General features: G+C 39.4%; 2 protein-coding genes across 2 annotated transcripts in view; both read right to left on the bottom strand.

Annotated features, from left to right (window-relative positions):
- lrrk1 (leucine-rich repeat kinase 1) overlaps positions 1-7522 on the bottom strand; it is a 111318-nt gene extending 103796 nt beyond the window's left edge. Inside the window, exon 1 of the mRNA XM_073464207.1 lies at positions 7398-7522. The gene's annotated coding sequence lies outside the window, so the exon portion shown is untranslated. The remainder of the gene's footprint in view (positions 1-7397) is intronic.
- Positions 7523-9505: 1983 nt separating this feature from the next.
- The window catches only part of aldh1a3 (aldehyde dehydrogenase 1 family, member A3), a 32443-nt gene continuing 27233 nt past the window's right edge, over positions 9506-14715 (bottom strand). The window contains exons 11-13 of the mRNA XM_073464408.1: positions 11274-11431; positions 11043-11117; positions 9506-10942 (exon numbers count right to left, since the gene is read on the bottom strand). Of these exons, the coding sequence (XP_073320509.1) occupies positions 10873-10942; positions 11043-11117; positions 11274-11431 (303 nt within the window). The 3' untranslated portion in view covers positions 9506-10872. The remainder of the gene's footprint in view (positions 10943-11042; positions 11118-11273; positions 11432-14715) is intronic.

The following is a 14715-nucleotide window of genomic DNA, read 5'->3' on the forward strand; positions in this document are numbered from 1 at the left end:
GATTGCACAGGCGTATTTGTGTTACAATATTACTGTACTGTACTATATACTAATTGACCTGTTTTTAAACAAGACTCTTAAGAAAGGTTATTCAGTGTGAGACAACATAAAAGTGATTCAGTACTGCACTTCTGTAAAAGATGAGAAAACAACAGGAGAGATTAAAAAAAAGAACCTACACATCCCATAATGCAACTTGATCGTATCTTTTTTCTTTTACTTTGTATCCTATATGAAATTTGTGAAACATAATTTGCAAATATAACAAATATTAACAAATATCTAAAACATTTGCTCTATCTATCTATCTATCAGGGCTGGTGCGTCGCGTCGATGTAATCGATTACGTAAATATGTCGATTTACGATTTACGTCGATTATCCGGGGCGGCTGAATTCACATTGGATCCAGCGGTGCGGTGAAACGGAGGTTGGTGCGGCATACATAGTCATACAAAGTCAATAATAAGATATGCTCCAGGCGTGCGGGATGCAAAGCAGTTGAAGCGATGACACGAAAAATCGCATTATGCAAGCATTCGTGCGAGTTGAAAATATTTAACTCAAGCGAAATTTCAGTGCGTCACTGTGTCGCAAAAGCCTATTGCTGTTTGCGTTCACACTGACGTCATGACATTAACGTTGCTGACATCCAAACATCCATGAACAACAATGGAGGAGAGGATAATAATCACTAATCATGGCCGTTTGCCGACACCCCGAGTTGTACGATAACAAATCTACTCATACCAAGACGGGGCGAATAAGGAGCTGCCGTAGAGGGAAGTGAGTGAGAAGGCCAGGCTCCTGGTAAGTTTTGGAAATACGTCTCAGCACTGCACAGCATAGCTCTTTTCAGGGGTCAAGCACTTTAAAATTTGTTGTTGTTGTTATCTGGCCGACAGACCTGACAAAGCATGAATTTGGGCTTTTTACAAGATGGCATTATGATGTTGTTACTTCAGCGTCCTTCTGATCCATATATTGCAGTCAGATCACTGAGAAATCTCTTCATTTTGGGTTCATAGCGTTTGGTCTGAACACGGCATTCTCCAGAGGCGCTCTTAGCTGCAAGAGACAGCCAGGCTGTTACCAGTGGTAAATATTAAATATTGTGATAAATATCATAAAGTGGACTATATCTCGTGACGATACCGTACCGTGAGTTTTTGGTATCATTACATATATACAGTATATATGTTAATAGTTCACTTTTCAATTTTTCATCCTTTAGACAGATAGAAACCGTTAGCTAGCCACACGCACGTTAGGTTGCTATGGCTCATTTTCACACTTGCTGACACACTGAATGATGTACACCGTCTTGTGAAAATGAGAAGTAAAGCTCCAACCTACATGCACGGCGCCAGGAATTTTTCTCTGCCGGCACTCAGGTGAAGACCAATGCATTGGGTGCTAGGAACCTAGTCTATTGTCATGACTTCAGAATTACTTTATGAGGAAGTATTTGCTTTTTTTCCAATACAAGCAAATATGACACACAGCACAGTCGATATACATGTAGGTTTTAATTGAACATATTCAATAAAGATATATAGATATAGCTATTCAACAGAATATCTATATCTAAAAGCCTAATACCACCAGGAAATGACAAAATTGTATTTCACGCGTTAAGGTGAAGACTTCAGCACTGGAAAGCGCCTGTACCACCACCATTTATAACAACAAAATACATTCAAAAAGCAATGACAAACAGTACCAGTACCAGTTCCATATAATCAGGCAACTGTGCATTTGTAATAATATTTTGGATGAAATGGCTATCACATCAGAAACTAAGTAAGTAATAGCCTGTCCAAAGTGCAGCCACAACAAGAAGTACAATGACTGAAGCAAGTGAGTTTTGTGCACATTTTATTAGCTATGCTGGCATGTGTTTTAATACTTTCTGGTGTCCAATGCAGGGGCGCCGCTAGGGATTTTGGGCCCCATGAAAAGAATCTTTACAGGGCCCCCAACACAGCGGCAAAATTTTTTGATGCTATTTTACATACAATTATGCATTTTAATGGTATTTTTGACTATCATTACCATATTTGTGAAAGAAGAACAGCATGACAGTTGACATGTACAGTAGGGGAAGAACTGAGCACTCTGAATACAATGGAATTCATTTTGAGTCATTTATTTGCTGCACCACTGATTCTTAAATTGGAAATAAACTCTTCCATGAAAAAATAGCAATTATAATCAGTGGAGAGAAAAAAATCTCAGCAAAAACAAAAACGCCATCAGAATACAAAATGGCCATATATGATTTCTCATCATTTAAGTAGAACTTAATATATGAAAGAATGGCAAATATATATATAATATAACGTTGCCGACTGAGTCAGCAACCTTTCAATCACTGGTCCTTGCTCAACTCTTCTCACCAAAAGCCCAACGCCGAGCCTTCTCATGTGCAAAATCACTTATCAGGTCTTTGAAGTCCAGCTTTCTAGCCAACTGACTCTCAATTGACAGCATGGCAAGACTGCAAAGTCTTTCCTGAGACATTGCGGACCTCAATAGCTCTGTAGAGTGTACATGACATACATTCATTATATAGGATTTCCTATAATATAACTATTTGTAATAGCATAGTCACCAACATGTAAACTTCTCTGATTGGACTGAGAGCAGTCACCCCAGTCTGCTGCACACACCACAGATGTTCTCCTCTGTTCTTACTGCACGTCTTCTATTTCATTTTTTAAAAGGGTTTATGCTTTTTAAACCATTGAAATTGTTCAAAATGCCTTTTATTTAATTCATTTTAATTAATTAATTACCTTCATCATTGTATTGTTTTGAGACTGTAGTAAAATGTATTATATTTTGTATTATATTATGTATTATTATTATTATTATTATTATTATTATTTCAACACACACAGCTGCTCACCTCCTTCCTCATGTGGGGGCACTGGGGCTGGTTCAGGGCAAGGGGGAGTTTGGGGCTGACAGACAGCTGCTGCAGCTTCTGGTGCACTTGACTCTGTTCAGAATGAGGCATCATTTTGACAGAGGGGAGATCAACTATTATTGAATAAGAACAGCTTGATAAATGTTTGACTGGATTGATTATTTAACTAATATAGCAGTAAAATGTAAAAATCCAGAGTTTTCTTGAGCTAACATGGTGAGAAAAGTGAGCTAGCTTATAGACCACAGACAGGGACAAAGTTAATATCCATAACTTTCCACCACAACAAACCCACCTTTTTTTTGGAAATACTGGGTGACATATTGTCGACCCTTCAACTCCTTCTCCTCTCTTAATTTCTTTTCCTTTCTTTTTTGGCTGCCTGATTTTTGAGGCATACTGCTGTCTCCTCCGCTTTGCCCGCTGTGGCGCTGTCTGTGACAAATCGCCGGTGCGCTACCTGCAGCTGATCCAGGCGGACTGAACCATTTTACGTAAATAGAGGGGGGGGAAGGGGGGGCCCTGCAGGGGTTGATGCTTCCAAAACAAATAAAGGTATTGTTACCAGGACATGGAAAATAAAACATGTGTGATTATATGTTAGTTAATAACTTAGTGTCATTATTTTTTCTGTATTATAATTTCATCATCATTAGGGGCCTCTCTGGGCCCCCCTCCATCATGGGCCCCTAGAATCCGTCTCCTTTACCCCCCCTTTTCGGCGCCCCAGGTCCAATGACAGTTTTATTATGAATATTATAACATTGTCCTCCATTGTCGTTACAACAAGTGGGCTATGATCATTGATCATTTATAAGCCTTCCCGCCTATGACCCTATGCCTTTCAACTGTGCATACATACACGATCACACAGTCAGGGATTAGTTTGAGAACAGAATGAATGGCTGGTTAGCAACTTTTACATGTTTCTTTATTTAGTGATATAAAATATTAAAATGTTTAAGGGGGCTTAACTAGGGCTATACAGATTTGTGGCATGGCTATAGCACACCCTTGCCCCGGTGTAGCGCCGTCCCTGCCCACCTCATTGCTGCTGGATAAGGGATTTAAATCACAAATCAGAGAGAAGGGTGACTGATTCTTCTATCATGTGTATATGCAGATCTTTTTAGGAAGCCAGCTAGCCTAGCTGACAGGCTACCCTAACAAGTTAAAAACACTTGTGTGATTACCTAAATGATCAAAAATGTTAAAAGCACTACATACAAAAATTAACAGTAAACTATTAACAATATATATAAAAAAACTGTGAAAAGTTATGCATGAAAAAGCCTTGACATAAGTAAAGACATGTACTGTAGAATTGGCAAAAGGACGGTCAGTCTGTAAAGCGGATATATGTCACACTACATTGTGCAAATGGATAATAACATGAGATGAGATGATGCAGTGTGCTGCTTCAGCTACAGACTGTTTCTGAATGATGAAAAGTATGAGGGGGACTGGATGGAAATCTGGAGTGGGTAAACCCCAATTGGGACACACAAAAAATGAAGGAGCACTGCAGTAGTGAGTCACACACTTATATGTCCCGTGCGAACCACCTACTCTCTCTGGCCGACCAACCACTGCTCACTACTGGGTGAAGGCGTCACTAACTGTGCACCGCTTGCGTTTTTTTCCATGAAAGTCACCACCGAGACCCAATGTACATCTTTGCTATTACAGCAAATGCAAGGGCTTTCATCAGTGGGCCATAGGCTCAATCATCACTATGTAACCTCATTCGGTGATAGATAGTAACTTAACAGATATTTATTTCCATGAAAATCTTTGAGATTATTACTTTAATCAATAACATCAACACATAATTTTTTCCAGAGCTGATACAGTGCCTATTAAAACTATTCACCCCCTTGGATGTCTTTCCCTTTTATTGCTTTTATAAATGGAATTGTGATCAATATACAGAAAATATACCAAAAAAATTACAAAAACAAAACTCTTTAATGCCAAAGAAAAAACAGATTTCTACTAAGTAATCGCAATTAATTAAAAATATATAATGTAAAATAAGTGATTGCATAAGTATTCACCCCTTTAAAATGACTGACCTTATTCAACAAGGTCTAGTCAATTGGTGCTAGTAGTCTCACAACTATTGAAATGGAGATCACCTGAGTGCAGTGAATGTGTCTCAAGTGATTGTAGTATAATCACACCTGTGTTTGAAGGTCCAGTCACTGGTTAACCAGTATTCCTGGAGACAATTACACCGTGAAGATAAAAGAACACTCCAAACAACTCTGTGAAAAGGTTGCTGAAAAGTATAAGTCAAGGGATGGATACAAAAACATTTCCAAGTCATTGAACATCTCCTGGAGTTCAGTTAAATCCATCATTAGGAAATGGAAGGAATATGGCACGTGTAAATCTGCCTAGAGCAGGCCGTCCTCACAAACTGAGTGACCATACAAGAAGGAGACCATTGAGGAAGGCCACCAAGACACCAATGACTACTCTGAAGGAGTTAAAGGCTTCAGCAGCTGAGCTGGGAGAGACTCTGCATACAACAACTGTTCTTCACCAGTCAAAGCTTTATGGGAAAGTGGACAAGAGAAAGCCACTGTTGAAGAAAGCTCATTAAATCTCAACTAGAGTTCATCCAAAGGCATGTGGGAGATTACAAGGTCAACTGGAAGAAGGTTCTTTGGTCTGATGAGACTAAAATGGAGCTTTTTGGCCATCAGACTAGACGCTATGTTTGGCAGACACCAAACACTGCACACCATCACAAACACACCATCCCCACCGTGAAGCATGGTGGTGGCAGCATCATGCTATGGGGATGCTTCTCAGCAGCAGGCCCTGGAAGGCTTGTAAAGGTAGAGGGTAAAATGAAAGCAGCAGAATGTAGGGAAATCCTGGAGGACAACCTGATTCAGTCTGCAAGAGAACTACGACCCGAAGCATCCAGCGAAAGATACACTGAAATGGTTTAAATACAACGAGGTGAATGTTCTGGAGTGGCCGAGTCAAAGCCCAGACCTCAATCCAACAGATAATTTGTGGCTGGACTTGAAAAGGGCTGTTCATGCCCGATCTTTTGTAAATTCTTTGTTTTGTATATTTATTGTATTGACCATGATTCCATTTATAAAAGCAATAAAAGGGAAAAACATCCAAGGGGATGAATACTTTTTATAGACACTGTAAGTTGCTAAAGAGAAAGACATCTTGCTTCTTCTTTTTTTATCTCTGTTGAGAGTTGCAGATGTGCAGTATCAATCAGGCAGCTGACTAGGCTCAGACCACACAGAAGCCACAAACAACCATTACTATGTTTAAGCACTGCTTAACAGAGACAGATTGGAAAGATATTAACAAGCCAACAGCCTAAACTTCAACACATGTCATAGCACCGCACCTGAAAAAGGAGAGTAAATTTGCGCGTTCAACTGGGTGTTATGTTCACATCACAGTCGAGCCAAGCTCAATGGAATAAATCCTGGTAATACAAATTCACACTGCAAACAAAAGCCACATGTTAGCGAGTGTAAGTGGATTTTTTGGCCAGTGTGAAAGGGGTAAAACAGACTCTCTTGCCATTGAGAAGGAAATCCCATTTAAAAGATGTCATTAAAATCTTCCAAAAATAATGATTTTGCATTAAAGAGAAGACGAAACCACAGAGACAATAACATCTACAAAAGCAGATCAGCAAGAGAAGTAGAAGACAATCCATGATGTCAAAGTTTATGAAAAAGTAGTTATCAACTATACGATGTGTTAAGCGTATGCATATATGTTTATTGAGTTTTGTCTCTTAAATAGAAATCTCTCTCTCTCTCTCTCTCTGTGTGTGTGTGTGTGTGTGTGTGTGTGTGTGTGTGTATTTGTATTTTTTTTTTTTTTAAATAGCCAAGAACTGCCAACATCAGTAGGGGTTGTGACAATACAGTGTTTGTGGGGTCCCATTTTTATAAAAAGCGAACTCACTGAGACTCTGCAGTCCCTGCCTGTCAGCCAGTGTCAGCTCGGATCTGCACTCTCTTGACTGTTAGTAGTTCATGTAAAACAGTACTTTGGTTTATAGGGTTTAACTTTCATAAATAGTTCGGATATTTTTCCAGATTAATTTCTACACACGTGACTAAATAGCAGAAAGGTGAGTGTGCTGCTGCGCCATGTGTCAGTTTAAAAACTATTCTGAAGCCTGAGATGTTTTTTTTAAATCACTTCTTCTTTCTGGATCATAATAATGTCGAAATAAGAAGTCCTTCCTGGGAGTAAGAAAATTAAACTATATACTATAACTATTACAGTTCACAGTGTAAGTTATTTATAATGTGTTTTTAGGCAGATTGTTAAATACAGATCGGGTTCCTCCTATGACAACGTCACGCACCAGATCCCAGCAGAACGTGACGACTTGTTGCTCTCAGCTGCACCACAAACACCACACACACAACATACTGACACAACAGTGATTTCTGCCCACTCACCACATGTTGGAGACGTCCAGTGAGCATCACGACCGGGTTTCACGGGTTTAGACTCGTTAGCAGCGTCGGGCTCCGAACACTGCTAGACAATAACGTTTTACTGGGCTTCCTGCTTCACGATGCAAACTTTCCAATCCAAACGCAGACGCACGCACGTCAAGTCATGTTGGACAAGGGAGGCAGTTCCGCTAATAATTTTCAAAATAACGTCCAACTTCCGCTTTTGACAAAACAGCGCATCCACATAAAAACTCGAAATAAAAGCTGGCAGCTCCAGCAGCCCCGGAGATCCTCCACCAGCAACGACCCAACGGCAACAACAGTCCTGCTGCCATAGGAGGGGAATACTAAACAACACTACCACGTGATGACATATTGTAATAACGTGAGTTAAAACGTGATAAATAAGTTTCACGTTATAACGAGATAATTTATATTACTAATGTCTCATTTTCGTGATTTGATTACGTTCTATGGTGGTGCATGGGTAGAGACAGCGAGATGTTGCTGTTAATAAGCATGATGGAGACACTGTGATCAGTGTGTGACAGTAAGAGTGATTTTAAATGCATGGGGCTGTACAGAGGACAGAGTCAGAATCAGTCCACAAGCTCCCAGCACAGCTGCTGACAGTCAGTCCTGTCTGTCTGTCTGTCTGTCTGTCTACATGGAGTTTTACTTTGATAGATGATGACAACAACTCCGTATGTGAGCAAATTGCTCCATGAATTATTCATGACCTAAGCGAGATGTAGCCTATCAAATAATAACAATACTAGAAATATTTAAGCACATAATGTTTTACAGATGTCCATTCATATCCATGAGCCATGTCACTGTGTGAACAACAGCTTTCTATAGAGTATTTCCTCAATTGTTCCATTGAGGCACTCCATACCTTGCTCCGTTTTTGCCATATATCTCAACTATAAGTAATGTGGTATGTGACATTGGTTCATTGTTATCATAATAACAAACATTAAAGCATCATGATGTAACTTTTTCTATCTTAAAATAACAGCTTCAGAATCATTTAGATGATAAAGTGTCTTGTAATCGGGTCACGGTGTCTCCTTATCACTTTCTGCAGTTCTGCACTGTGAAGAAAGAGAGAAAGAATGTGTATTTGTCACATTGTGAGGACATAAATGTGTTTACACTCACACTGTGGGGACTTGTCAGCCTTGTGGGGACAAAATGCAAGTCCCATAAGTAAATTCATAAATTTTCAGGTGAGGACTTTGTTTCAAGGTTGGAGTATGGTTAGGTTTAGGTTAGGGTAAGACCAGTACTGGTCATGCTTATGGTTAGGGTCTCCAGGAAATGAATGTAAGTCTTTGCAATATCTCCAAGAGTGACAAGAGTGATGAAAAGGGAATGAGTGTGTGTGTGTGTGTGTGTGTGTGTGTGTGTGTGTGTGTGTGTGTGTGTGTGTGTGAGTGACAAGAGTGATGAAAAGGGAATGAGTGTGTGTGTGTGTGTGTGTGTGTGTGTGTGTGTGAGTGCGTGTGTGCGTGTCCGTAGACATGGAAAATGTATTATTTTAGCAACTTTACTAGGTTTTCTTTAAAATATACCATACATTCCCATAAATCAGGTGCAAGGAATGACACAAAGTGTATTTTAATCTCTTTATTCAGAACTTCTTAAATACAAACTATTGTTATAAAAATGCAGAGACAGACTTGAATCTCATGTGATAATAAACACTAAACACTGAAACTCAAAAGCTGGTAAAAAAAAATTAAAAAAAGAAGTTAAAGTTGACACTATCAATGCAATGATAACATTATTGCTGTTACAGTTCTAATATGTAACTGGCAAGGTAAATGTTACCTTATCTGGGACAAGAAACAGAGGTCCTTCCAACATGTGAAAGGGTAGGTACATTCTCCTCAGCAGAGAATGTTCAATCTAGATTACACCAAGTTAGAGTCAGCGCTTCGGATCAGAAACAGAAAGTGTCTGCACACATCAGCTACACAACAATAACAAAAATAAACTGTGTTTTTTTCTGACCTTCCCACATTTTCTCATTTAGGGATATATGATGACCACATGTCAATCAACTGATTTATATTCAAAAATCATTATGATTAATCACTAAGTTTTATGCATTTATGTATCTCATGTAATCAATCTGTTTTAAGTACCAGGCTAGAAAAAAATTATCATTATAACTACTGGAGTTTTGAACACTATTGGCTTCAGTGACCTCACAAACAGTCAGCAGGACAGAAAACAACATCAGAGTTATCCTCTCATCTCCTTCCTCTACTTTCCCTGTGTAGGAGTTAGACTCATTCTGTTGACTTTTGCCTTGGGGTTGACCGAGAAGACACTCAAACGTTCAAGCAACAAAAAAAAAAAATGAAAGAAAAACATCGATTTAATTCTCAATGTTGGGTCAGGGTCTGCAGCTTATTAAAGGACCACCTGAAGGAGAAGGTCTATTATTGACCTTGGAAAGATTAATCTGACAGACAAAAAAAAAAAGCTCAAGAATTATGGAGACTTTTTCACAGCTTTTCAGCCACATGATGATTCAGCTGTCATCTTATATGGAATTTTAGTTACTCATATCTGGTTGTATAAGGAGAAGAGATAGGCCTAATCCCAATGTCCACACTCTTTGAGATGTGTGCCAGGTAAGTCTGCAAGGTTGTGTAGTGAAAAAAAAATCCAATTATCCAGATAATGGTGCTGTAGAATAGGCCTATCTGATTAATTTAATAATTCTGTATGCAATGTTTTTTTATTCACAAACAGACATTTCCTGACCTCTGAAATGTTCATATAGAACTGATTCTCTAGTTAAATCACACTTAATTAAACAATGAGAAAGCAATAAGCTTCTGAAAAATCATGGAAATTACGTAACTTTTTCCATACCTATAATGTAAAGTGATTATCTATTTATTATTACCATTATTTTGGCCCCTTGCAGCCTCTCGCACTCAAACACTTACCAGGGGACGTCAGCTAAGTCTGTGAGGGTTCAGGGCTTGAGTCTTAAGGGATACATTGCGATAAGGCCAGAGTCACCCCTGTCATAAGACAACTGTAAAACAATCTTATCAGTGCTCCTTTTTCAGTTTTTGTATTCCTAGAAATATGAAGTCTAGATTCATATCTGTCTTCATATCTGTTTCTTAGCTGTAGACAAATTCATTTTTCAACATGTTCAGCTGACCTGCTGTGCTCTGTGGGTTAAGCTTGTAATTACTAAGATTTCATTCTTATTTTGAAATGAAGCAACTGAACATTTTTGGGAAAATTCTGGATTAAATTATTAGAAAAATATAAGACTGTGAAATACAGAAGAACATTACTGCCACATTACTGAAGCCACTGGCGTTACCCTTATCCCAACATCATGAGCATAAAGACAAAGAAGGGAGTTTGGAGTTGTAGAGAATTGTGATGTGGTTTGATGGAATAGGAAGTGCAGAGCGCTGGACTTTCCCCGTTCTTCTCACAGAGTTTCACTCAGTTTGATTGTCACTGCTTTCACCTCTGAGTACTCAGCCAGGGCGTACTCTCCACTGAGAAGACAGAGACAACACATGACGCAGGTTAGGGAATACAAAGTGAACAAGAATAATCAGAGAATATGAAATATGAAGAAACAGTAATAGTTCTTACAGCTCTCGTCCATTGCCTGACATCTTATACCCTCCAAAGGGAGTCTGGGCATGAAGGGCATTATAGCAGTTTATCCTTAACAGAGAGGGAGAGTAATGCTTTGATTCTGTTTGTTGTCAGCTCTTTCATTTGTCAAGTGAACATACAAAAACCTTTAAACGGCCCAACTTAATTTAATTAAACAGATAAATCAAATCCTCTTTGCTGTGAGGACTGTGGACAGGGACTTACCAGACAGTGCCAGTCTCAAGGGCTGCAGACACAGACAGAGCTTTGTCCATACTTGTGGTAAAGACTGCTGACACCAGGCCATATTGTGAGGTGTTTGCTCTCTCTACGGCCTTCTCCTGGCTCTTAAAGCTGAATATACACTGCACCGGACCAAAAATCTAAGAGAGGAAAGATATCAGTCACAGCCACATGTAGAGAGTAGAGCCACACCGTGCAATCAAATACTTTTGCTTGCTGTCCTCTCTGACTACCATTCATATAGAGTAAAAAACATGAATAATGAGTAATAGTATGTGAGAAAAAATATTAAAAGAACTGTACAGCTCAATATCTGAAGCATAGGCTAGATGTGCTTTTTCACAAATGTTATTCCATTATTATATCCGTTTAAGTTATTAGCAAGATAGAACACATACAACAGAAAGGTTTCCAGAAACAACATCCAAGATCTCTGACAGTAAATGGGAGCTTGAGGGTTCTGCGCAGTATCTTAGCTGTTCCTAGGACTGTGCTCTTCTGTACAATGTGAACTGAGTTACCACCGGAGTACGTTGAGTCTCAAATACAACTTGCCGGCCAAGCACACAGCTGATGCAGAGAGCCCTCCTCCCCCTCGCCAAAGGCAGACCAAGCAGGATAGTTTGCAATGGACGCCTGGACAACGCTACGTGCTACAAACTTTCAACAGTGATAGCTAAATGGGTGGCTACAGCTTACAGGCTGATTAACATTGTGTTAGTATTACTCAGGAATGTTACATTCAGGTCAGTATGCCCATCTGTTGTTGCTTGTTGGCGTTGAGTTTGCCATGTTATACTTTCAGCATATTTTTTGGGCATGCAGTACCTTTGAGGTCATTCTGGAGAACATTCTGGACAGTATTTGTCAGTGTTTTGGATTGTTGCAATAATAATAAACATACTTTGCATAAAGCATATTTGTCCACTCCCATGTTGATAAGAGTATTAAAAACTTGAAAAATATCCCTTTAAGGTACATTTAGAACAGATGAGAAATTAGCAATTAATTTGCGATTAATCGTGAGTTAACTATGGACACTTATGTGAATAATCAAGATAAATATCGATTGACAGCGCATCTGCCCACTCACTCATCACCTGCACTGGACTTCTTGAAGTTGTGCATGTAACCCAAAACGTAAGTTATGAATGTTCTATAGTGAATCTACCTGCCTTGCTAAGTTTTCCAATGTTTGTGAGTAGCTTGCTGTGTGCAAAAAGTTCTGGTGTGTGTTAACGATGTGGTAATGAGGGAGAAATACTTTTTATCTTTCTCTTTGTTAATAATGTGGATTCTGTGTTTTGTTTTCTGTCGACTGCTATGAGTGTGCAGTTAGTTTAGATAGGAAGTTGTGCATAAAGTTAGTTGTGAAGCCATGTTTTCATGCTTCCTCATGTTAAAGCCTTAGTTCCTAGCAGCCATGCATTAGCACAATTTGAGACAGACAGGCACTGCTGGCAACGGGCAGCCACATGTGAATGATCAAAGGAGCACATCACTATTCGTGCTATAGTGGACAATTGAGCTGGGATTGTTGTAGCTAACTTAGCTTATCTCTCTGTATCACATGGTAATTGATGTCACTACCCTTTTGACTTATTTCTATGCTGATTGTTACAATGTGTATAAGCGACAGTGGTAGCATTGACAGGCAAATGCCTATCTTATATATGTGTATAGCATTTTCATAGTGAAAGCAAATGCTTTCATTGTTTTTTCATTCTTCATTATTTTGTCATATTTCAGAGCCACACATAATCTCCCAAGACCAGCACACCCCTCCCTCTAGTGATTAGGCGGGGCAACTGCATGCTGTACCAGAGAACGAGAACCTGATGTGGAAAAATGACTTCATGAGGACTTAAAGCTGCAGGACTATGATCTCAACCTTAAGACCTGGCAGAGCGATTACAGGTTGGAACAACCCAGGCGACAGAGTACATTGGAGACCAATCATCTTTGTGCACAGATCAAGCATCTGGGAGAAGTAGTTCAGAAGGTTCAGAGCTTGCTCACAAAACTGGTGGACTAGCCTTGTCAATATGACCAGATTTATTGTGATTTCAGTAGGTAGGGGGACAGTTCAGAATTCCGCCTGTTTACTGTGCAGCCTGTTGCACTGACTGTGGTGTAATTACACACTGTTCCACAGGGTGTCAGACTTTACTTACACTCTCCTTGTCTGTGTTGGGCCTAAGGCTGGATTCACATTGGATCCGGCATTGGGGCGAAAAAACACAGGTTATCCCATTCATTTTAATAAGGGTCGTTCGGCAGTGCGGGCTGTAGGTGGGTCCGAAAAAAAAAGCAGCCGGCTGCGGTGAAAGATTTGAGACGGAGTCAACTTTTGGAGAAGTCACATAAGTTGCCGATCAGACAATGACTGAAGCCACAGTGGAGTGCAACGTAATGTGTCGTGCGTATTCACTAAGTTTAAAATTGTCCACCAGTTTAAAACACATGGATGCAGACGATCACTGTAGGCATGCTGTGGTAGAGGCATGACCGGAGATCATAAGCAGAGTAGAGCAGGTCAGTAGCAGGGTATTAGGGGTGGGCGAATCGATCCAAAAATATCGATATTACCAATACTACATACTCCCTTCATAGATTTTTCTATGTTGTGCTCATTTATTTATGTTTCATCCAACATGCAGTAATGGCTGAATGCAAGAGGAGCATTGTTTGGAGCTACTTCACAGCTGTAGATGAAGCTGTGATGTGTGTAGTAAAGCTGTTCACTACTATGGCAACGCCATAAACTTATTTCAACACATTAAAAAAACACGAGAAAGAGAACATGGAACTGCAGTAGAGAGGGAAGGAGGAGGAGGGAAATACCTCATCAGCACCCAGACCCCCAACACTGAGATAGAGTTCCCTCTAGAGTTAGTCTTTTCAGAGGGGCAGGGAATATCCAGGTATATACAGCAAAATAAATGTTTTAGTCAAACTATTTGGCTATTTTTAAATATAGCATACTATGTTCACACATCCAGATAATATATTGAGCCCATTGGAACTTACCTAAATGAATTATTTTAATGAAACTGAAAAAAAATATATACACTACAGTTCAAAAGTTTGGGGTCACTTGCAAATGTCCTTAATTTTGAAAGAAAAGCACTGTTTTTTTCACTGAAGATCACATTAAATGAATCAGAAATACAGTGTAGACATTGTTAATGTGGTAAATGACTATTCTAGCTGGTTTAATGGAATATCTACATAGGTGTACAGAGGCCCATTTCCAGCAACCATCACTCCTGTGTTCTAATGGTACATTGTGTTAGCTAATTGTGTTAAAAGGCTAATTGATGATTAGAAAACCCTTGTGCAATTATGTTAGCACAGTTGAAAACTGTTGTGCTGATTAGAGAAGCTATAAAACTGGCCTTCCTTTGAGCTAGTTGAGTATCTG

This window comes from Pagrus major, chromosome 4, assembly GCF_040436345.1.
Source record: "Pagrus major chromosome 4, Pma_NU_1.0".
Lineage (NCBI taxonomy): Eukaryota > Metazoa > Chordata > Actinopteri > Spariformes > Sparidae > Pagrus > Pagrus major.